General features: G+C 44.7%; 1 protein-coding gene across 2 annotated transcripts in view; it reads right to left on the reverse strand.

Moving 5' to 3' along the window:
* CCNI (cyclin I) overlaps positions 1 to 26,286 on the reverse strand; it is a 131,445-nt gene that overhangs the window by 5,282 nt on the left and 99,877 nt on the right. For both annotated transcript variants that reach the window (XM_068233556.1, XM_068233555.1), the window contains exons 3-5: positions 9,066 to 9,200; positions 7,252 to 7,326; positions 1,991 to 2,131 (exon numbers count right to left, since the gene is read on the reverse strand). In XM_068233556.1, coding sequence (XP_068089657.1) covers positions 1,991 to 2,131; positions 7,252 to 7,326; positions 9,066 to 9,200 — 351 coding nt within the window. The remainder of the gene's footprint in view (positions 1 to 1,990; positions 2,132 to 7,251; positions 7,327 to 9,065; positions 9,201 to 26,286) is intronic.

Raw genomic sequence — 26,286 nt, forward strand, 5'->3', positions numbered from 1 at the left:
CATCCGCACACACATCCGCACACACATCCGCACACACATCCGCACACACACCCGCACACACACCCGCACACACACCCGCACACACACCCGCACACACACCCGCACACACATCCACATCCGCACACACACATCCGCGCACACATCCGCACGCACACATCCGCACGCACACATCCGCACGCACACATCCGCACGCACACATCCGCACGCACACATCCGCACGCACACATCCGCGCACACATCCGCGCACACACATCCGCGCACACACATCCGCGCACACACATCCGCGCACACACATCCGCGCACACACATCCGCGCACACACATCCGCGCACACACATCCGCGCACACACATCCGCGCACACACATCCGCGCACACACATCCGCGCACACACATCCGCGCACACACATCCGCGCACACACATCCGCGCACACACACATCCGCGCACACACACATCCGCGCACACACACATCCGCGCACACACACATCCGCGCACACACACATCCGCACACACACATCCGCACACACACATCCGCACACACACATCCGCACACACACATCCGCACACACACATCCGCACACACACATCCGCACACACACATCCGCACACACACATCCGCACACACACATCCGCACACACACATCCGCACACACACATCCGCACACACACATCCGCACACACACATCCGCACACACACATCCGCACACACACATCCGCACACACATCCGATCCGCACACACATCCGATCCGCACACACACATCCGCACACACATCCGCGCACACACATCCGCGCACACACATCCGCGCACACACATCCGCGCACACACATCCGCACACACACATCCGCACACACACATCCGCACACACACATCCGCACACACACATCCGCACACACACATCCGCACACACACATCCGCACACACACATCCGCACACACACATCCGCACACACACATCCGCACACACACATCCGCACACACACATCCGCACACACACATCCGCACACACACATCCGCACACACATCCGCACACACATCCGCACACACATCCGATCCGCACACACATCCGCACGCACATCCGCACGCACATCCGCACGCACATCCGCACGCACATCCGCACGCACATCCGCACGCACATCCGCACGCACATCCGCACGCACATCCGCACGCACACACACTTCCATACTGCAGAATTATTAGAAATATGCAATAATGTGTCGTTTCAATAAAGTTTTTGAAAATATGTACAAGATTTAAAAGAAATTTGTGACAGTGTAACGATCTAACCTAAACCTGTTCCATTACTAAGCCAACCATTTATGCAAGAATAGGAGTATTGGATCATTTTCTTTATGCACAGTTAGGAAAGTGGCCCATTGATCTGAGATAAAAGACAGCAATGTGAAAGGTGTAGGTGCAGCCCACTACCATAAGAGGACTGTTCTCCACGGAAATGATCGATTGGACAGGTGAGCAAACTGTTCTAATCACTACTGAATGCTCTACCCTCCCTCAGTGAATTACATGCAAATACTCAGCATGATATTTAGGAAAATACCCAGGCAGGCTTATTATTCCTATTCTGGTGGGAAGACACAAGGCCATTGAGATAATATGAGTTGGTAGCAGTCTTCCAATGTCCACAAACATCCTATAAGTGGGTCATACATGGGTCAATATTTCTTCCAGGTTCAATGACTGATCAAATCTGGCAGATATCTACAGACCTATCACATTGATAGTTATCCGTTTCAAACAGTTTATCATTTGAAACTATGATTTGGCATGATTGTAAATTAATGTCAAGTAGGACAAAGTGGTATACCAATTATATCTCCCCCCCCCAAAACAATTTCTGATTGGAGAACATTCACCTGCTGGCCGACCAGGTCAATAACCACCTGTATATAACTAGTTTTATTTATGCTCTATATGTTTTTATACTTTTTCAATTATATAAACTAGAAACAGTTAACCAATGCAAAAAGATTTACAATATGCAGGAAATCCAGTGGTGTTGCCGTATGAAGGTCCCAGTTTAGTTTGTCCAGAATAATCCTCTCCATCCTGAGCACTTCGGCTGGAGAGCAGCTACAGCAGCTTTTCTCTGTCAAAACCTTTAGAACAGGAATCCGCTGCAAGAGAAGCATATAAATTATGTCAGGATGACTAGAATCAGCTTGTCAACAAAATACAATTACTGAAGGAGATGTTCATGAGCACATCATGGTCTAAGCAGCCAAGAGAATCACCAGCTTTATCCCTCTGTAAGCCTTTCACATAGTCCATACTCTTCTACACTGAGAAGTGGTCAGCTTTGAAAGTGGACCAGAACTCTTGCACAGGACAAGGAAAACAAAAAATTGCACCCTGCGTGTTTTTGGAGAGAAGAGTTTGTCTAACTCCCCCTCATCTGCAAGTAAACGCAAGTGTAATTTGAGCTCTCAGCTGTGTCAGCACAGAAATTCGTCAGACTCGCAGACACAGCTAATATGTAAATACAGGATGTTAACCCCTTCTCTGCTTCTATGAAACCACAAGTAAACACTGCAGATTTATTGCAGGAGTCGTGAAAGCTGTAACAAAGAAAGGTTTTTCTTTAACAGCTATTATGCTGTTGCTTTTCTGTTAAAGCAGACCTGAACGCAGAACTTCCTCTCTGGTCTAACAGGTAGACATTATTATACACATCTTTAGTTGGGGAATTGGCCTGTACTTAACTTGTTTATAACATGGAATTGCATAGGATTAGTTCAGGTTCAGCACATTTTTGGTGCTATGATAACTTATCAGGAATACCAGTGTCAACTGTGGGTAAAGCCCTGTACACACATACAAGTAGCAAGTCGTCCGGCAGGGTTTCGGGACTCAATCGTTGGGGGGGGGGGGGCCTAAAGGAGGACCAATGGATTATCACGCAGGGTGAGTAAAAACAATGCTCTCAGGCAGCACTCACAGTTGTTTCAGACAACACAAATTTTGAAAGGTGTATATGAAATTTTATACTTATCTGACAACCATTCAACCAGCGCTATCCCAAAGGTATGGTACTGGTACAACCCAATATGCTTAAAGGGATACTGTAAGGGGGGGGGGGGGGGGGGTCGGGGGAAAATGGGTTGAACTTACCTGGGGCTTCTAATGGCCCCCACAGACATCCTGTGCCCATGCAGCCACTCCCCGATGCTCCGGCCCCGCCTCTGGTTCACTTCTGGAATTTCAGACTTTAAAGTCTGAAAACCACTGTGCCTGCGTTGCCGTGTCCTCGCTCCCGCTGATGTCACCAGGAGTGTATAGCACAAGCCCAGTATGGTCTGTGCCTGCGCAGTACACTCCTGGTGACGTCAGCGGGAGCGAGGACACGGCAACGCAGGCACAGTGGTTTTCAGACTTTAAAGTCTGAAATTCCAGATGTGAGCCAGAGGCGGGGCCGGAGCATCGGTGAGCGGCTGCTCGGGCGCAGGATGTCTGCGGGGGACCATTAGAAGCCCCAGGTAAGTTCAACTCATTTTGCCCCGACCCCCCTACAGTATCCCTTTAAGGACTTATTTTCACTACACGCAGATTGGACGCAGAAAAAACTAACTCCAATGAATGCCTATGGGCCGGTTTCCACTAAATGCGATTTTTCTGATGCAGATTTTCCCATAGGCATTCATACAAGTCAGTTTTTCTGCATCCAATCTGCGTGTAGTGGAAACAGGCCCTAAGGGTTTTTAGGTAAGCCAAACAGTATTGAACAAAGCAATTCTGCCATATGGCATGGACAAGAATCCAAGGCCATCATAACAACCTTCTATTGTAAAATCACTAAGGTCAGGAGCACAAGAGAGTCTCCAGTAGCTTTCCTCTGGTGTGGTATCAGTTAAAATCCGTAAGATGTGTACAAACCCATTGGTACCTAGCTTAGATTATCCTAGGAGCAGTAACAGAGTAACACTGTGCATACAAAGAATAACGTGCAGCAGAGTTGGAGTAATAAACATTCCCTTTGTTTTTAAAGTTTAGCAGCACAGCAGCTCTCTTGCTCAAAGTCCATAGGCTTGAACACAGGAAATATTAACTTCCCTAGCAGACTGATGATTTTAGTATTTCTGTATGTAAAGCGGTATATTGATTGCGGCTTTACATTTAGAAATACTAAAATAATCATAACACTCATATAGGGCCCCCTCCCAGCATACAGGTAAAACTTGAAAAATTAGAATATCGTGCAAAAGTGCATTTATTTCAGTAATTAAAGTTAAAAGGTGAAACAAATATATGAAATAGACTCATTAGAGCGGTATACAATTCACCTCTCCAGGATCCAGCAGGCACATCCAATATACAACTAGATTTGTAAAGCGCTTTTGTCCCATAAGACTCAAAGCACATACCGTACTTTTTGCCGTATAAGACGTACTTTTTCTCCCCAAAAAATGGGGAGAAAAAGTCCCTGTGTCTTATACGGCAAAGGCATACGCCCGCCGATGCGAACCGCCGCCATCAGGGATTCCCTGCCTGTATCCCACCAACGTCCTCATGTGTCCCCCGCTTATGTCTTCGGCCCCCCCACATACTCCGGATCCCTGTGCAGTATAGCGGCAGCAGCTTACCTCCTCCATCTTGCCCGCGGCGATTGAAGACATCTGGCTTCAGTGTGCGGCTTCCTCTAGTGCCAGCTTCTAATGACGCGTCATCAATGCCGCTAAACTGCACGGGGGGCCGGAGACAGAAGCGGGGGGCAGGCCAGCGAGACACATGAGGAGGCTTGGGGGGGGGGGGGGGGGGGACAAGAGGACACAGGAGAGCGACCACATGGGGGACCAGAGGACACGGGGGGACCACAGGGTACGGGGGGGGGGGTACAACAGGACACAGGAGGGCGACCACATGGGGGACCAGAGAACACAGGGGAAACCACAGTGTACAGGGGGGGGGGGGGGGACAAGAGGACACAGGAGGGTGACCACAAGGTACAGGGGGGACCAGAGGACACAGGAGGGGGACCACAGGGGGGACCAGAGGAAACAGGGTGGACCACAGGGTACAGGGGGGACAAGAGGACACTGGGGGGCAACCACAGGGCACAGGGGGAGACCACAGGGCACAGGGGGGCAACCACAGATCAAAGGGGGGGGGGGCAGAGGGCACAGGGTGGAGACCAGAGGACACAGGGAGGAGACCAGAGGCCACTTGAAGTAGACAGGGTGAGATAAGAGGGCACATGAGGTACACAGGAGGACAGCATTTGAGGGAGGGCATGTACAAGGCACTCCTGAAATATGGACGCACCAGGTTTAGTTTATTTTTTTTCCCCGTTTTTTGCCCTCTAAACCTGGGTGTGTCTTATATTCCGGAGCGTCTTATACGGCGCGAAATACGGGTAGATAAGACTCAGATCAATACATAGCTGCAGGGTGGACTGTGTTACAGAGGAAATAGTCAGGTGTTTAAATGCCGGGTTAAACAGGTGGCTTTCCAGTTTAGACTTAAATGCTTCCATGGATAGAGATGTCCTTATTGGGTGTGGTAGGGAGTGCCAAAGTGCAGGGGCAGCATGACAGAAGGCTCTGTCTCATAAGGCTTTGAGGTGGACCTGGGGGTGACCAAGATCCATTTTTTTCCAAGATTGGGAGGGGGGTTGATGCAGTTGCAACAAGTCCTTCAAGTATCCAGGGCCTAGATTCTGTTCTGGAGGTCCTCCAGCTGCCATCGAAAGGATTGCGAGCAGGCTAGTTTTTCACTCGCTGCTCTGAGGGAAGCCACCTCAGCCTGTAGTGCGGCAATATTAGACTCCGCAGTGGAGACTCCTTCAGACAGACCTTTTATGTCAGCATGGATCGCCGCAATCTCGTTTTTTGTAGATGTAACAATCCTTTCCGTCAGCTTTCATAGAAGATGACGTTGAGGCCTGTTCAGCTTGGTCCGCTGAATCCGCCATCTTGGGAGGTTCAGCGCTAGCATTAAGGGCTTGAAAATTCCAGGTAACCGGACTCTGCGACAGGGATTTTTAGCACCGATCCTTTGCAAGCTGTCTCCCAGATCTCTTCATACCCCTTAGGGAGCGTTTTGGCGAAGAATAGCTCAAATGTAAGCGGAATAAAGCACACAGGAATGGGAGCACAGCTCCACCTCACTCCTCCATGGTCGGCCCGCTCCACCCCCCACCCCCCCCCCCCCCCCCCGGGCCTAGATTTTGCAAGGATTTGAATGTCAATAAGCCAATCTTAAACAGAATTCTCCATTTTATGGGTAGGCAATGGCGTGAGTGAAGGGTTGGTGTTTTGTGGCAATGGCAAGGTTAGCTAGTTAACAGCCTTGCGGCGGCATTCTGTACTAATTGCAGGCGGTGCAGGTCTTTGTTTGGAAGGCCTGTAGAGAGAACACTGCAGTAGTCCAGCCTTAAAGTGAACCGAGCATCATTTTTAACACCCAGGGCAGCTCTATACCAAATAAAAAATGCATTCTAAAAACGTGGTTTATTATTAAAAAAAACTTTAATTTTACCTCATTTTTTTACTTCTAAGAGTTAAATTAGCCACTTTGTCCGACCGCAAAGGACCTGCGGTACCTGAGCAGGAGATGGTGAAAACAGATAAGAAAATGCCTCTTTAGACTTAATTGACCACAAACAAACCCCCATTGTACTTCAAATAGAAAACATCAGTTACAGTTGAAGAATGTCACACCTAGCCTGGATAACAGCACTTGTAAAACAGCAGGGGTTGAGCTTCTGAACAATGTCAGCCCTTGCAGCTATTTGAAGCCAAGACCTGCTTGGATCCCTTTAAGGTCATGAATGTATAGACTAGGGTCGGAAGATCCGCTGGAGGTATGCAGTGTTTAATGCTTGCAATGTTCTTTAGGTGAAAGAATAAAGGTTTCACAGCAGCTGAGATTTGATTCCTGAAGCGACCTGTCTTCATTGTGTCCTCCTAGGTGTGTCGTCTGTCATAATGTGAAAGAGGGCCCTCTCACCATAGATATGGAGCACCTCGGAAGACACAATGAAGATGGGCTGCGTGTGGCTGGATCCTGAGGTGGTGAAATGTATGCCGCTCCACTGTGCTTTCTGCACAATCCCCGCCTGCTGGTATCTCCAAGTGTGGCTCAGGGATACCACTTGTCACTTGAAAGTAGTCCCAAGCCACATTAGGGAGTACCACCGGGGGAAGGAGCTGGACTTTGACCTTTGAACCCACACTGAGGAAAAGTTGTAGACACAGGACTCAGATGCACATCATACAGTATAGTTCGCGTAATGTCTTACCTCGTCCTCTTCAATGGTTTTAGCAGCAAGAAAGAAGCAACTGATTGCAATGCACCGCAAGTATTTTGGATGGGCCTGTAAAGTAAAAAGCAGAATAAAAATTTTTTTGTATAAAGTACACCAATGTCTAAAGCACAACTTCTATTTATCTGAAAATAAAAATTCAGAAGTTGCTGAAAAGTAACTACCAAGTGCGACGTTAAAAGGCCATGCCTGTCCACAATATAATCCTCTGCAGAAGGGGAGATAAAGAGGTCTTTTGTTTAATCGGCTAATAAAAAAACATTTCTCTCTGACTAAAGCTATGCACACCCGCTGAAACTGTGACACTTCCCTTACTTGATGCCTCACACCATTGCTGCAACTCCCAGCTCTTCATATGCAGATTCTAAATTCATATTTAGGAATTCACAAAGGAATACTGGGACCCACATGCACTAGTGCTTGGGCCAAGTGTTATGCTGAGAGATAAGCCTGCCAACCATCTAGCGTGTGTACAAGGCCTACGGCCCTGGATTTATGAGGGGTGGAGAACTTGCATTATCCAACAAACCTCCCGTAATTGTGTGCTTTACGAAAAAAAAAATTTTTTACACTGGCCCCAAAACATTATTTGTGTACCAAACTGAAACTGCAGTTCTCACCTTTGCTGGCTCTGACATGAGAGTGATCTGTACATGTCCCTTTTTCCTCTTATGTAGGTACATAGACTGTCAAAGAATGAGCTGCTACTCTATATATATATATATATATATATATATATATATATATGACATGGATGATGAGAGAAATGTTTTGGAACAATCCATATTCCCTCAAGCACATATTCCATGAAAATGCATAATATGATGAATGATCGATTAAAAAAACATATTTCATGCCAGGGAACCGATAGTACAACAGCAATCTCTGCTTTGGATAAAACTACTGTAATGCATCATGATGGGGTTAGCCTACAGCTGTACAATGATCTAAATCAGGTGTAGGGAACCTATGGGGGAAAGAGGGGGGGGTGCGTGTGTGCGTGTTTGTGTGTTAGAGCGCGTGTGTGCGTGCAGGGCCCCCAACCGCCCCAATTTCGTCGGGACAGTCCCAATTTTGGGGGGCTGTCCCACGCTGCCCCCCCCAGGTCGCGGCCGCTGGGGAGATAGGGAAAAAAAAAAAAAAAAACACGATCGAGGCACCAGCCCGGGGTACGGTATGCGGAATGGATGGCCGCCGCCATTAAACTTCTCCCTCCCTCCTAATATGCCCCCCAGTGTCCCCTTGCCCCCGCAGAGTAAAATGGGCAGCGGAGCGGGCTCTAAATCTTACCACTGCCTCTCCGCACCGGGATGTCATCTGGTCTTCTAGGCTTCCTGTGACGTAACAGGAAGCCGGAAGCCGAGAAGACCAGATGGGATCCCGGTACGCAGCGGAGAGGCAATGGTAAGAGTTACAGCCCGCTCCGCTGCACATTTTTTACTCTGCAGGGGGGGGGGGGGGGGGGGGGGGGAGGGAGAAGTTTAATGGCGGCGGCCATCCATGCCGCATACCATATCCCGGGCTGGTGCCTCGATCGTTGTTTTTCCCACTCTCTCTGCCCACCCACGGCCACCCTCACCCTACTCCCCACCCACTGGCACCCTCACGCGCCTCACCTTTTGTTAATTAACAATAAATAATTATTTTTAAAAAACTTTTGGTGGGCGTGACTAGGGGGTTGGGGGTGTGGCCTAAGTGTCCCGGTTTCTAGCATTCAAATGTTGGGAGATGTGTGTGTGTGTGTCCATTTTACCAAATATTAGTGGCAGGCATTCTAAACATAACTATACCTTTACAGAGGCTAGGAATCGATCCAAAATACTGATGGCCAGAGCAAGTGTTTCTGGGTAAACATGAAACTGGAGCCTTAACTCGGTCAACCACTGGATAACCTCATCTCGCTGGACTGGAGAAATAGCTGTATCCTATGGGAAACCGGGAAGAGAAAAAAAAAAAAGAAAGATTAAGGGGCATGTTCACAGCATACACATTAAGCTTGTTTGCACTGACAACTGAACTGATGGCTACAATCAGTTTAAAAAATATGAAAAACTGGAACACGTCACTGAAATCGGAGTTCACTCTGATGAATTGACCCCTATATATTGAAGAGGTGTAAGTTTTTAAAGGGAAACTAACATTTCCTAGGAGGCTAGCAATGCAAAAATACATATCATTACTTGTAGTATAAGGAGTTTTTCAGAAACAAAACAGCACACGCAAAAATAGGGCTTGCTTATTATAGGTAGTCCCCGACTTACATACCGTAGTTACATAGTTTACATAGTTATTTTGGTTGAAAAAAAAGACATGCGTCTATTGAGTTCAACCAGAGAACAAAGTACAACACCAGCCTGCTCCCTCACATATCCCTGTTGATCCAGAGGAAGGCGAAAAAACCCTACCAGTGCATGGTCCAATTAGCCCCAAAAGCGAAAGAAATTCCTTCCCGACTTCAGATGGCAATCAGATAAAATCCCTGGATCATTAGGCATTACCTAGTAATTGTAGCCGTGGATGTCTTTCAACGCAAGGAAAGCATCTAAACCCCCTTTAAATGCAGGTATAGAGTTTGCCATAACGACTTCCTGTGGCAATGCATTCCACATCTTAATCACTAACTGTAAAGAACCCTTTCCTAAATAAATGGCTAAAACATTTTTTCCTCCATGCGCAGATCATGTCCTCTAGTCCTTTGAGAAGGCCTAGGGACAAAAAGCTCATCCGCCAAGCTATTATATTGCCCTCTGATGTATTTATACATGTTAATTAGATCCCCCTCTAAGGCTTTTCTCTAGACATAAAATAAACCCAGTTTATCTAACCTTTCTTGGTAAGTGAGACCTTCCATCCCCCGTATCAATTTTGTTGCTCGTCTCTGCACCTGCTCTAAAACTGCAATATCTTTTTTTTGTAATGGTGTCCAGAACTGAATTCCATATTCCAGATGTGCCTTACTAGAAAGTTAAACAGGGGCAATATTATGCTAGCATTTCAAGTTTTTATTTCCCTTTTAATGCATCCCAAAATTGTGGTAGCTTTAGCTGCAGTGGCTTGGCATTGAGTACGACTATTTAACTTTTTGTCGATGAGTTCTCCTAAGTCCTTCTCCAAGGTTGATGTCCCCAACTGTATCCAATTTATTTTGTATGGTGCTAGACCATTGGTACGACCAAAATGCATGACTTTACATTTTTCACCATTGAATTTCATCTGCCATGTATGTGCCCATATAGCCATCCTATCCAGATCCTATTGCAATATGACACTATCTTCCTGAGAGTTGATGATTCTGCACAATTTTGTATCATCTGCAAAAATAGCAACATTGCTCACTACTGCATCTACTAGGTCATTAATAAATAAATTGAAGAGCACTGGACCCAGTACAGACATACAAACGCCCGACTTATGTACGACCCACCGATACGAACACCATGGATTCTGTGTTTCCATGGGAACATGCCAACAATTTTTTTTTTCAAAATTGGACTTGTAGTTTTTAAGAAATTTGGTTAAGGGCTCGTTTCCACTATTGCGGTGCGGAATCGCCTGGATTCCACCGTTGATGAAATCGCATGCGGATGAGTTTCCCCATGCGGTTTTTGCCGCAATTTCGCATAGGTGAGGTTACATGCGATTTTAACCAAGTCACTGCCTGTGTGAATTTACATTGGTACCTATGCGAATTCGCGGCAAAAAATGCATGGGGAATCACATGCGATTTCCCTATTAAATACATTGCATGCGATTCGCATGCATTCCACTCGCAGGTGAATTCTGCGGCTCTTTTGTGCGTTTTTTCACCGCTGAAAAAAAACGCACCTCAACAACGCTACAGTGGAAACAGGCCCATCCACTTGCATTACATGTGCGAATCCGCATGTGTTGGACGCATGCGGATTCGCGATAGTGGAAACGAGCCCTTAAAAAATGGCTTTTAAACTTGTATAAGCAGTTACAGGGGGCAGAGGTGACACAAAGGGGGACACTGGAGGCACAGAGGAGGTACAGGGGACAGAGATGGCACAATGTTCCGACTCAAGAACAGATGCAGGTTAAGAACAAACCTACAGTCCCGATCTCGTTCGTTGACCGGGGACTACCAGTATATAATTCTGCATGCTGGTCTCAGGTCCTAGTTGCTTAGAATCTCAGGTAAAAGAACTGCAATAACCCATTTGCTGGCAAGGCAACAACATTTGGAGAAACCGTCCTTTTCTCAAGCCATCAAGCATAATGGAATCATTGCATTAAGATTTTATTTTTAGAATCGTTCCAGCATTTATTGTACTATCATAAGTTTAGGCAGCCGCCCAAAAGAGCAGGTTTGTAATAGAACCATTTATAATAAATAATTTTGCAGTTGTATGAAACCACATCTTAATCTATACAGCCATTTATCCTAAATATAAATTTTGAGTTACTTATGCAGGGAATGCGAAACCTCTCCTCTGGCACCCCTAAGGGGCTATTTTCCACATACAATTTCAGATGCAGAATGCTGTAGGATTTGGGCCAGTCTATCTCCTCATGATGGATTCTCGGTGAGTGGGGGCCCTTAATGTGCGTTTACCTTTTTTTTGCTGCGTTGTTTTTGAAAAGGCTGTCTATCTGCTACTTGAAACCAGGCTGTCAGTAAACAACATCCTGGACCCTCTACAATCTGGCTTTAACAAACACCACAGCTGTGAAACAGCCCTCATCCAAGTCTGCAACGATCTGCTCATGGCAAGGGACAGAGGGGAATGTTCCATCCTAATCCTGTTGGATCTCTCAGCGGCTTTTGATACAGTTGACCATGAAATCCTGCTTAACAGACTGCAGGAGTACTGTGGCATCAGTGGATCAGTCCTCCAGTGGTTCAGATCATTCATGACTGACAGAACACAGAGAGTATCCCTAGGACCTATAATGTCCAAACCTGCACCTCTACAATTCGGAGTGCCACAAAGATCAATCCTATCCCCTCTGCTGTTTGCAATCTACATGTTGCCACTCGGTACACTTATCCAACAACATGGCCTGACGTACCACTGCTACGCCGATGACACACAGCTATACCTGTCCTTCAAACCTGGCGGAACAGACCCTACTCCAAAAATAAACTCTTGCTTAGCTGAGCTACAGGCATGGATGAATGATAACTGGTTGAAACTGAATGCTTGACAAAACTGAGGTCCTCTTTGTCCAAAGCCAGTGCTCGCCATCAAAACAGCTCTATCCTAAAGCAACACCAATCAGGATTGGGAATTCAGACATAAACAGCTCCAACCTTGTGCGCAGCCTTGGCGTACTAATCGATGGGGATTTAAGTTTCAGAAACCAAATTTCATCTGTAGTTAAATCTTCCTACTTTCATCTGAAGAACATTGCAAAGCATAAACATCTGATTCCCCCAGAGGATCTTCCAACCCTAGTTCACGCCTTCATCACATCACGGCTGGATTACTGCAATGCCCTTTATGCTGGCCTCCCCAAAAAGGACCTGCTTCGCCTGCAATTAGTGCAGAATGCTGCTGCCAGATTGCTAACAAACCAGCCTCGCCACTGTCACATTACACCGATCCTTCGCTCACTGCACTGGCTACCAGTAGAATGGAGAATATTCTTCAAGATTGGACTGCTGACATTCAAATCCCTGCACATTCTGGGCCCTGGATACATAAAGGACTTGCTGAAGCTGCACCACACCTCTCACAACTTCAGATCAGCAAGTTCTATAAACTTGGTCACTCCCAGAGTGCACCTCAAAAAATCTGGAGATAGAGCCTTCTGTCATGCTGCCCCTACTCTTTGGAACTCCCTGCCACACCCAGTAAAGACAGCACCATCCCTGGAGCTATTCAAATCCAGACTGAAAAGCCACCTGTTTAGCCTGGCATTTCCAGACTTATAAAATTCTTCCTCTGTATCACAATGGTCTGAGCCATGCTTATGCGCTTTGAGTCCTATGGGAGAAAAGCGCTCTACAAATATTTATTGTTGTTGTTGCTGTTGTAATGCTGCATTGCGACTTTAACGTCGCATTACAATGCACCGTCCCTTTGGGAACCTCGTCTCAGAAATTTTTTTTTGCAAAATCCAACATTCTGATCAACATTTTGTATTATAATCTACTATCAAATCGTTTTGGGCTTGATTCACTAAGACAAATAGCAAGCCTTATCAGAGTTAACACACCTTATCATAGTTAACACGCCTTAGAGTAGTGTAGTGAGCGCTATGAACTTATGCCTGCTAATTGGCAATGACGAGAGCTCTACTCATCCTGCCCTGAGCCCCTGCAGGTCCAATCACTTTAAGGGCCCATTCACACTTGAGCATTTTGCCAGCGATATCGGTAAAACGCTCAAACGCTCGTGCTTTGAAAGCGCTAGTATAATTAAACCCTAAGGGCCTGGTCTTACTTGGGCGATATGCGCCAATCGCCGCAAATCACCCAAAATCGCGAAAAGCAAACTCGTCGCCTGCACCATTTTCAGGCGATTTCCAGGCGATCGCGTTTCAGTGCTATAGAAGCGCTAAACGCGATTGCGGAGAAATCGCTGCACTGTCCAGTGATTTTTCTGCGTGAAATCGAATAGAACACAGTTAACGAATGAGATAGGGACTGTAAGTTTGTTCTTAAAGGGGTTCTTTCGCGAAAAAAGTAGGCAGTTAAAAAAATGTGACAGATGACAGGTTTTGGGCCAGTCCATCTTTTTAAGGGGGATTCTCAGGGCTTTCTTTGTTTTCAACAGCATTCCCTTAACAGCAGTTTGACTGCCAAAATAGCAAGATACCAGCCGGCCTCCCTAATCACTTGCACACTATTATGTCAGTTAGATTTTGCAACTGTTGTTCAGGAAATGCTGTTGAAAACAAAGAAAGCCCTGAGAATCCCCCTTAAAAAGATGGACTGGCCCAAAACCTGTCATCTGTCACATTTTTTAACTGCCTACTTTTTTCGCGAAAGAACCCCTTTAACTTGAATCTGTCCCCAAGTTGGCACACCGTGCCATTTCAGTCCTTTGTACCTCCTCTATGCGCCCAAGCCCCCCCCCCCCCCCAACCCCTGCCTCCAGTTTCCTCCTTGGTGTCACCTCTGTTCCTCCATGCCTTCAGGGTCCTCCACTTCACCAGTTTAAGCCGGGTGTTCAGCAGAAGGATGATACAATTTATTGGCTAACTTAGAGATGAATAAACAGTGAGCTTTCGGCTTATAATAAGCCTTCATTGAACTTGGCAGGTTGGTTGGTTGGTTCAAATTTGGTTAAATTTATTATAATGGATTTTCTCAAAAACTACAGGGTCTTTTTGAAAAGTAAAAAAAAAAAAAAAAAAATTAAATTCTTGTTCCCACAGATCAAATTTCACATTTTCAGACCGTTCGGATTGACGGGTCATTCGTAAGTCGGGTGTTTCTGAAGCTACGTATTCACCACTCAACGGATCCAGTGACGTCCCCTTGAAGACAGTTGTTAAGAAGTGCCTCTTCCTGTTCACGACATCTCGCAACTACACGACAGGCACATACGGGAAGTAAGCGATCGTGGTACTTTGTGCAGAGTAGTCGTGGGAATGATCCGCCGTGTCCGTCGCTTAAAGAGAACCCGAGGTGGGTTTGAAGAATATTATCTGCATACAGAGGCTGGATCTGCCTATACAGCCCAGCCTCTGTTGCTATCCCAAACCCCCCTAAGGTCCCCCTGCACTCTGCAATCCCTCATAAATCACAGCCATGCTGTAAGGCTGTGTTTACATCTGTAGTGTCAGTCTCAGCTGCTCCCCCGCCTCCTGCATAGCTCCGGGCTGCTGACAAACAGCTTGTCAGAGCTGGCTGTGTTTATCTCTATAGTGTCAGTCTGCTGCTCTCCCCGCCTCCTGCAGAACTCAAGTCCTCGCCTGCATCCCTTCCCTCCCTGCTGATTGGAGGGAAGGGACGGGGGCAGGGCCCGGAGCTATGCAGGAGGCGGGGGAGCAGCTGAGACTGACACTACAGATGTAAACACAGCCTCACAGCATGGCTGTGATTTATGAGGGATTGCAGAGTGAGGGGGGATCTTAGTGGGGTTTGGGATAGCAACAGAGGCTGGGCTGTATAGGCAGATCCAGCCTCTGTATGCAGATAACATTCTTTAAACACACCTCGGGTTCTCTTTAAATGTTTGCAGCGGAGTATAGTAAACACGGACATAAAAACACACTTGTGACACTGAACTTAAAAGCTGTGTTTTTACTTTACACCCTCTTGTAGCGAACCAGTCTGGCAATTCTGTAGTTGAATGTATAAACAGCATCATTCTCACAGGTTTACACGTGCTCAAGCACAGAACCGCCTCAAGAACAAAAAAAAGGCCTTCACAGAAATATTTTTGGAGCACAATAGACAGCATATTCCTGGATTTAACAACCTCAACAGCCTTTTACAAGCGTGACAAACTAATGATTAAAGCCACAATCTGTTCCTCCTCCTCCTGGCAGTACAGTTATGGTATTTCCACACATGTTCAATAGCCGAGCTATAATATTAGAGATAAATATTATCTCCCCCTGTAGATAGAGGTTTGTTACTGACCATAGTGAGGCCTCATTTATACCTAAAAACGAAAACACAAACGCCAGCATTTTGCGTTTATGCGCTTTTTCCTACCTCCCGGGGCTCCCCTGCGTGCTGCGTTTCTGGAAAAAGCGCTTTTCTAAGTGCTTTTCCAGAGCGGTTTTGTAATTCACTCCCTGACACAAGTCAGGAAGTGAACTCTGACCCGGGAAAATAATAAATACAATGTATTTATTATTAAAAACGCGAACGCAATTGCTGCATAAAGTGATTTTGTGAGAGTTTGCGCTTTTCCTATACCTTCTATTGAGACAAAATCGCCCCAAAAATACATGTACTGCTTTGCTGCATGCCCAGAAAGATTCTCATAGAAATTAATTGCACAAGCGTTTGTGGGCGATTTAAAATAAAAAAAAAATCACCTGCATACCTGCACGCCCCTAGTGTGAACAAGCCCTGAAGGTAGCTATATGTTTAGCTATAAGGTTAGCAGTTGAACACCAGCAGATACAACTCAGGTGAGAGCTGCTAGACCTTTTCACAGAAGAGCTGACAATATTTATTAAACCCAGGCAAGATTTGCATAAAAACTTATGTTCTGTACCAATATTTAGTCATGGAGAACATTAGTAAATCAAGCTCCTATCTGGAAACTTTATATAGTCTGACTTTGTACTTTGTAAGCTTTTAGCCAGGACTGCTTTATTAAATATTTGAGATTGATATAGATAATGCACTATAAAAAAAACAACTAAAATAAAGTAGCAGACAAGCAAGTATAGTATCTAGTCAAAATGAGTGCATTTATAAATGAGGTACAAATGGAGCAATGATGTGCAGATGCAAGGTGCAGTCACTTTACTATTTATCACATCAGACAGATAAACAGAAGAGATCTACTGTCTAGCAGACATGGGTGACTGGACTCTGGACATTGTACTCCTATCTATGCCTTATTCACAATGGATTGCACTGTGCATAATGACTATCATAACAGCTGCTAATCAGAAATACCTAAGACTGTGGAAGCATAAAGATCCATACCCATGGCAAGATGCCATCTGTTAAAATGGCAGATGAACAATCATTCCAACACACAAGCTTAACTCCTGTCTTTAAAGTGAACCTCCGGACTAAAAATCTACTCAGCAGAACTGAAAAGCCTTGGTGTTTCTTTAACAGTTTCACAACATCAGAGCTTTGTTTTTCTTACCAAAGCATCATTTTTAGCAGCATTTTTATCTAAACTCCACCCATCAAAGAAAAAAAGCCTGGGCTTTTTTTCCCTGATGCTGTGCAGAGCATGATGGGAATTCCTATGTTATTCACATTGCCTAGCAACTGGGAGAGGTGCGCAGGACACGAGGCAGTGGAACTGTGTCTCATGCTCCCTGTCACCTCCTTTCAACCAAAAAGATGGCTGCTATGATGTGTATAAGAAAAAAGGGCACCCTCCTGTATGAAGATGGTCAATACAACAAACAAATGACTGGTGCTGAGACCAAAAGTATATGCAAAAAAGACTCACTTTATTGTGCCAATGCCAAAAAGGTAAAAACAATTAAAAACAAGGCAATCCCATACCCCAGCCCAAATGCCCCTAATAAATTCTGATAATTAACATAAGCCCGCCAATGTAGTAATGAAACCTGCACAATGGAATAATATATCATATATAGAGAATATTGTGAATGTCTGTTGGTGGATGGCTATTAATTATTTGAGCATCCAATTAGTATTTACTGAATAAGCACTGGTGCTGTGCTGTCACAGTTCCATAGAAACAATCACAATGCAATAAACGTGCAGATAATAGTGAATAGACCTCCTAAACTAAGCATCCATAACAATAAAACTGCTATTCATGCAGGTGAAAAACAATAAGACCTCATAGAGGATAATGAAACGTTTGATACAAACAGTGACAATATTAACAATGTGTTATAGTATGACCAGAAGGAAAAAGTGAAAAATGGTGAAATGGATACGAGGAGAGGCAAAGAGTAGGAGGAATGCGGCAGGGCTTACCAAATGAGAGAGTATAGATGGGTCTGGGGACGGCTGCAAGGGCGCTCCTGCGCCCGTCCGACTAGTTCCGCCGAAGCTGCTGTGGGACAATCATCTGTGTGCATTGGCGCTATTTATGTGTGCCAAGAGACGCGGCCGCGTCATGTGACTGACCCCGCGTGCCGTCTGATGTCAGCACGCTAGGTCAGTCATGCGTATCAATATTTTAGTACGCTTATATGCCTAAAAAAATCTGTTCGCCATCTAGTGGTTAGAACAGAAAAATCATCTAAAATTACTTAAATAGGAAAAATGCCGCCATCTAGTGGACAAGAAACATAGTTACAAGTATAAGAAAAAGTGAGAGTTCAGCAGATACTAAAGAATTATTATCAAGGAAACAAAGGATATTTTGAGAAATAATTTTCAGATATATCATACAGCATCCACGAATTTAGTTAGAACATGAAAACATCAATAATAAATTACAACAAGAACTAAAAAAAAATTTTTAAAAAATTTCTTAGATTGTTTTCCCCTAGTAGGCTGGAAAAAGTTTTAGTTCAGCTTTCATATGTGATCATCCCTTAATGGTCGTTCAGGATTTTCTTTCTTGCATTATTCTTATGACTTCCCATGATGAATAGTCCTACCAATACGTATATTAATAGACCTAAATTAATAAGGAGAGATATCTTTAGTAACCAAAGATAAGAGAATATCTCCTAAAAGCAAGGTATCTATCAGAAAAATCCTCAATTAGGTGTTAAAGCAGAAGTCCAGCCATCTTACCAAAAGCTGTAGGAAAACGATAGAGAACAATAAAGGTTGAAACACTGTGAAAAGGTAGAAGGTCAATATACACAGTGATAAACAAAATCAAACAGCAATCAGACTGAAACGTGCTGTTTCCCTGTGATAAATAGGAAGATTCCACACCTATAGAGCATAACAAGGTAATAGAGTGCCAATCAAGCTAACAGAAGAGAACAAATAAAGTCCAGCTCTCATACCTTAGAGCTGTAGATAGTCAAGAGATAGGGACAATTCTAGCGTTTTGCTACACGATTTTATCAACTGCCAGACTCCTTGGGTGATTTACCTTTTGGAGTGTGGATGCAGAAAAAGATATGTAGGACAGACTAAAAACCCTCTTAAATGCAGAATTCAAAAACATCGTTCCACTATGAAATTAGCACAGAGGGACTTTCTTGACAATAAAACACTGACCACTGTGGCAGCACATTCACTGACATGCCCATTAGGGAAAATAGAAAATTGGAAAGTTTATGGGTTACAGAGACTTTACCCCAATATTAGGGGAGGAAACAACGTTACTAAATTATTACAGTGGGAACTACGCTGGATACACAGATTGGGGACTAGAGTCCCCATTGGACTCAATGAGGAGTTCAACATGGGTTGCTATCTACCACAATAACTGTCTCCTTTAGTGCTTAAGAAACTGTGACATTCCAACTCTGATCTCTAACTTTATCTCTTGACTATCTACAGCTCTAAGGTATGAGAGCTGGACTTTATTTGTTCTCTTCTGTTAGCTTGATTGGCACTCTATTACCTTGTTATGCTCTATAGGTGTGGAATCTTCCTATTTATCACAGGGAAACAGCACGTTTCAGTCTGATTGCTGTTTGATTTTGTTTATCACTGTGTATATTGACCTTCTTCCTTTTCACAGTGTTTCAACCTTTATTGTTCTCTATCGTTTTCCTACAGCTTTTGGTAAGATGGCTGGACTTCTGCTTTAACACCTAATTGAGGATTTTTCTGATAGATACCTTGCTTTTAGGAGATATTCTCTTATCTTTGGTTACTAAAGATATCTCTCCTTATTAATTTAGGTCTATTAATATACGTATTGGTAGGACTATTCATCATGGGAAGTCATAAGAATAATGCAAGAAAGAAAATCCTGAACGACCATTAAGGGATGATCACATATGAAAGCTGAACTAAAACTTTTTCCAGCCTACTAGGGGAAAACAATCTAAGAAATTTAAAAAAAAAAAATTTTTAGTTCTTGTTGTAATTTATTATTGATGTTTTCATGTTCTAACTAAATTCGTGGATGCTGTATGATATATCTGAAAATTATTTCTCAAAATATCCTTTGTTTCCTTGATAATAATTCTTTAGTATCTGCTGAACTCTCACTTTTTCTTATACTTGTAACTATGTTTCTTGTCCACTAGATGGCGGCATTTTTCCTATTTAAGTAATTTTAGATGATTTTTCTGTTCTAACCACTAGATGGCGAACAGATTTTTTAGGCATATAAGCGTACTAAAATATTGATACGCATGACTGACCTAGCGTGCTGACATCAGACGGCACGCGGGGTCAGTCACATGACGCGGCCGCGTCTCTTGGCACACATAAATAGCGCCAATGCACACAGATGATTGTCCCACAGCAGCTTCGGCGGAACTAGTCGGACGGGCGCAGGAGCGCCCTTGCAGCCGTCCCCAGACCCATCTATACTCTCTCATTTGGTAAGCCCTGCCGCATTCCTCCTACTCTTTGCCTCTCCTCGTATCCATTTCACCATTTTTCACTTTTTCCTTCTGGTCATACTATAACACATTGTTAATATTGTCACTGTTTGTATCAAACGTTTCATTATCCTCTATGAGGTCTTATTGTTTTTCACCTGCATGAATAGCAGTTTTATTGTTATGGATGCTTAGTTTAGGAGGTCTATTCACTATTATCTGCACGTTTATTGCATTGTGATTGTTTCTATGGAACTGTGACAGCACAGCACCAGTGCTTATTCAGTAAATACTAATTGGATGCTCAAATAATTAATAGCCATCCACCAACAGACATTCACAATATTCTCTATATATGATATATTATTCCATTGTGCAGGTTTCATTACTACATTGGCGGGCTTATGTTAATTATCAGAATTTATTAGGGGCATTTGGGCTGGGGTATGGGATTGCCTTGTTTTTAATTGTTTTTACCTTTTTGGCATTGGCACAATAAAGTGAGTCTTTTTTGCATATACTTTTGGTCTCAGCACCAGTCATTTGTTTGTTGTATTGACCATCTTCATACAGGAGGGTGCCCTTTTTTCTTATACACATCATAGCCTTATACCAGGTCGATGACCTTGCTCCTCCCCTACCCTCTAAAACACACTTGTGTCTATACTAGCAAATATTTTTTGCAGTAATATGTCTGCTCAATCTTTGTTTGTCTAAAAAGATGGCTGCTATCATGAAATCAAACAAACATTTACCTGTTTTAACCTTCCTGGCGGTAAGCCCGAACTGAGTTCGGGCTATGCCGCCGGAAGGCACCGCTCAGGCCCCGCTGGGCCGATTTGCATAATTTTTTTTTTGCTGCACGCAGCTAGCACTTTGCTAGCTGCGTGCAGTGCCCGATCGCCGCCGCTACCCGCCGATCCGCCGCAATTCCTCTCGCCGCGGCCGCCCCCCCCCCCCAGACCCCGTGCGCTGCCTGGCCAATCAGTGCCAGGCAGCGCTATGGGGCAGATCGGAGTCCCCTCTGACGTCACGACGTCGATGACGTCGGTGACGTCATCCCGCCCGTCGCCATGGCGACGGGGGAAGCCCTCCAGGAGATCCCGTTCTTTGAACGGGATCTCCGGATCTCCGATCGCCGGCGGCGATCGGAGGGGCTGGGGGGATGCCGCTGAGCAGCGGCTATCATGTAGCGAGACTTTGTCTCGCTACATGAAAAAAAAAAAAAAAAATTTAAAAAAAAAGATTTGCTGCCCCCTGGCGATTTTTTTGCAAACCGCCAGGAGGGTTAAAACAGTGTGGGTAAGATATTACCTATCTTAATTAACATAACTAATGTAACTTATTGACAGTATGTTTGTTTAGGCTGGACTTCCTCTTTAACCACTTCACCACTGAGGGGTTTTACCCCTTGAGCACCAGAGCAATTTTCACCTTTCAGCGCTCCTTCCATTCATTCATCTATAACTTTATCATTACTTATCACAATTAAATGAACTATATCTTGTTTTTTTCCGCCACCAATTAGGCTTTCTTTAGGTGGGACATTATGTCAAGAATTATTTTATTCTAAATATGTTTTAATGGGAAAATAGGAAAAAATTCATTATTTTTTCAGTTTTTGGCCATAATAGTTTTTAAATAATGCATGCTACTGTAATTAAAACCCATGAAATGTATTTGCCCATTTGTCCCGGTTATAAAACCGTTTAAATGATGTTCCTATCACAATGTTTGGCGCCAATATTTTATTTGGAAATAAAGGTGCATTTTTTTCAGTTTTGCGTCCATCCCTAATTACAAGCCCATAGTTTATAAAGTAACAGTGTTGTACCCTCCTGACATAAATATTTAAAAAGTTCAGTCCATAAGGTAACTATTTTTTTTTTTTAATTGTACATTTTTAAAAAAACATTTAATTACAAAAAAAAAAAAAAAAATATGGGGAGTGTGGGAGGTAATGAGTTAATTTTTTGTGTATAAGTAAACTATTTGTATGTGAAAAATGCTTTAGGGTGTAGTTTTACTATTTGGCCACAAGATGGCAACAGTAACTTTTTGTTTAATGCGACCTCCAAGCGTCCTTCCGGACGCTTGGAGGAAGTACTAGGAGGCTGAGAACGTTTTTTTTTCACAATGATAGCGCTGCTTAGCGGAGAAGTTGCGGATCATTGCGGGGCTTAGATCAACGAACGGGAATGGATTTTCCGTTCATTGATCTCCGGGCGAGCGGCCGGCAGCGTGTTTACACGCGAGAGTGCGCGCTAGAGCGAGCGGGAGTGCGGGCAGCGGCGGGAGCGCGGAAAGTACGGATTTCTCCGTCCCTGGGGGTGAAAGGATGAAAAAAGGGACGGAGAAATTCTTACGGGTGGGGTAAAGTGGTTAATAACTCTTCAGAGCAGTTTTACAGTTGTTATCACAATTATATCACCATGGTGATAACTGTAAAACAGCTCAGAAGAATCATTAAAGTCAGGAGTTAAGCTTAGTGAATTGAGGCCATTGTGTAAACTAGCTTTTAAAGAAAAGTGGTAAATGACGGTTACAGGTGGCCGATGTGCGACGGTGTTTGTGCATCTTCAAAAGACCACTGTGACAGATTAAATTGGATCAACTTGTTTTATGTCTACCTGTGTACAGATCTTTATATAATCTTTCTGCTATGGAACTTCCACCTACATCCTTCTTCGTTTAACGATCCTATCATTGGTAATGTTCTTGCAGCTTATTATTATTTTTATTGTATTTATAAAGCGCCAACATATTACGCAGCGCTGGACATTAGTTAAGGTTACATAAAATATTTAGGGGTGACATACAGCAATATGACAATACAGGAATACAAGAAAAACCAGATCACACAGCACAGTATGAGCATAAGGTAATGCTTAGTCAGTCACTGGATGGAGCATGGAGATTAGGCAAGTTAGGTTCAATCAGATGCATATCATGGGTGCACAGTAATGGAGGTGCATGATCAGGTAGGACAGAAAAGGAGGAGGACCCTGCCCAAAGGCTTACAATCTAGAGGGAGAGGTAGTGACACGAAAGTTAGGGGACCAGAATTCAGCTGTGGGTTTAGAGCACTTGTGAGGGGTAGTAGGCCAGAGTGAAAAGGTGAGTTTTGAGGGCCTTCTTGAAGATGTTGAAGGAGGGGGCTACCCTAATGGGTGGAGGTAGGGAGTTATATAGTGTTGGAGCAGCTCTTTCTGTTGTTCACATCCTATCGGTAAAGGTCTTTAGTATAAAGATAGTGGAAACTTTGTTAATTGGCAGATTCCAGCGACTCAGTCTTGCAGTGGGCACTTCGCTTTTGAAAAAGACAAGCGAGTACAGAGTATATGAAATAATGACTCCAGGGGTCCCATGGATCACATACAGACTTGGACTTTTTATGAACTTATAGTCATTACTGATTATTATTTCCTTATACTTCCATGGCAGCACCTATGGGTAGTTGCTCCGCTATCTACCCCTATTAGACAGGTGTATAGATAAATTAAAGACACCCCCCCCCCTCCCATCAGGTGTCTAAGCTTTTCTTCCTCACCTTGGACAAGATTCTTTCGCCGTGCACTTCTTACCGGCCACTCCTTGTGGTTTTTTTTTTTACCAGGTTCAGCCTCTCCTGGTTTAGGCTCTGTGTTACTGCTAAAAGCAGTCCTGTAGCAAAGTGTGTGTGTGTGTGTGTGTGTGTGTGTGTGTGTGTGTGTGTGTGTGTGTGTGTGTGTGTGTGTGTGTGTGTGTGTGTGTGTGTGTGTGTGTGTGTGTGTGTGTGTGTAAAGTGCAGTAAAGCGCAGTAAAGCGTGTCATCCGGATGCGCTTTACGGCTGGGTATGCATTCCATGGACGCGATTTACGTCAGGGAATGCGGAAGAAGAGGACGCTTTGCCGGAGGACGACTGGCAGTCGGCCGAAAACGAAACTTAGCCACAGAGGGAGACCGGAGGGCACCGAAGGACCGGCGCGGGCACAGGACGGCTGCAGGATGCTTGGCAAAGCCCCAGGTAAGTGAGTTTCTTTTTCCCCCCACAGTAAAGGTTCCCTTTAACTTCGGTTAGCAAGGCTATCGCCGCCTGGACGGAGGAACTGGAAACATCGATCACGTCAGGAGCCGATATGGAGACGCTGATAAAGTTCTTAGAGGGATTCAAGCTTACAGCGGACTTTGTGGGCGAGGCGGCAGTAGATCTCGTGAGAGGCATGGCTCGCGCAATAATGTATTCGATTACAGCCAGGAGAGCTTTATGGCTTAGGTCGTGGTCGGCGGACGCCACCTCCAAACAAAATTGGTGCAGAATTCCCTTTGAAGGCAGCAAGCTGTTTGGAGAGAAGTTGGACTCTGCAATTACACGTGTCACGGGAGGCAAATCGGGGTTGATCCCGCACGATCGTAGATCAAAGAAGCCCTTCAAATCAACAAATTAAGAATCAACAATCCAGATTCAAAAACGCAAGATCTTACAGACCGGGCAAAGATTATAGGCGTAGCTGGCAGGGCTGTCAGGCTAACCTTAGGAAGATGAACAGACAGAACACCAACCACACAGAGCGCTACCAAGGGGTTTTGACTGTGTGCCCGCTCAGGTGCGCCCAGTGGGCGGCAGACTTCAGTATTTTGGGCACATTTGGGCGGAACATGTCAGAAATCCTTGGGTGGTGGAGACAATATCCCAGGGGCATCAGTGGAGCTTCAAGCAAAGACCTCCAGAAGCAACTTTTGTCCCCACTCATGTTACGGAATCGCATGTAAAAGCAGGAAATACTCTACAAGTATATTCAGGACCTAATCTCCAAGAGGGCAGTGGTCACAGTCCCAATAGAGGAGAGAGGACAAGGTCTTTACTCACCACTATTCTTCATGCAGAAGAAAACAGGACAACTGAGACCAGTCTTAGATCTCAGTTTCCTGAACGACCATATAAAATTGCATCGTTTCAAGATGGAAACCCTACTGTCAGTAATTCAAGCCACAAGGGAGCAAGACTGGATGTTGTCAGTGGATCTGGCAGACGCATACTTACATATACCAGTCCATCCACATTTTCAGCGTTTTCTCAGATTCGCAGTGAAAGATATCCACCTCCAGTACACATGCTTGCCCTTTGGCATAAATACTGCACTCAGGACTTTTACGAAAATTCTAGTTCATATAGTTGCCTTGCTTCGTCTGAGGGGACAGAGTTTTGTACTAGCTGGACGACATTATACTACTATCTCAGTAGAGGTCTACAATCATAGCTCAAAGAGAACTGCTGCTAGACACTCCAGCATTTTGGCTGGCTGATAAGCTGGGAAAAAAGTCAACTGTCACCGGTGCAAGACATGATCTTTCTGGGAGCAAGATTCCAGACAATGTTGAACTGCTTCAGTCTTCCAGACGAGAAGAAACTTACCGTACAACAGCGTGTCCAGGAGGTAGCTCTACTCACAACCTATCCAGCAAGGCAATGCCTAAGTTTGTTGGGGACGCCAACATCCACAATCCAGATGGTACGCTGGGCACAGTGGCATTCCAGAACCTTCCAGTGGGGCTTCCTGGAGCAATGGAATGGGACCAGCATGAGACAACGAATCGACATCACGCCAACGATGAAGGGCACATGGACAATTTATCCAGACCACACCGCATAGAGCAGGACAAGTCTATGGTGATTACATCGGATGCCAGCTGCAGGGGTTGGGGAGCCCATTTCCAAACCCAGACAGCACAGGGCGTTTGGAGTCAGGAGGAAGGCAGTCTCCCTGCAAACATATTAGAATTGAGAGCAGCGTTTCAGGCACTTCATTTCCTACACCACTTGAGGAACACAACAGTTTTATTAAGAATGGACAACAAGACAGCAGTGTCCTACATCAACAGACAGGGGGGAACACGGAGTCTCAATCTCCTGCGAGAGACATCTCAAATGATGTGTTTGGCGGAAAGGAATTTGCTCAACCTGAAAG

The sequence above is a fragment of the Hyperolius riggenbachi genome, chromosome 1 (assembly GCF_040937935.1).
Source record: "Hyperolius riggenbachi isolate aHypRig1 chromosome 1, aHypRig1.pri, whole genome shotgun sequence".
Taxonomy (NCBI): domain Eukaryota; kingdom Metazoa; phylum Chordata; class Amphibia; order Anura; family Hyperoliidae; genus Hyperolius; species Hyperolius riggenbachi.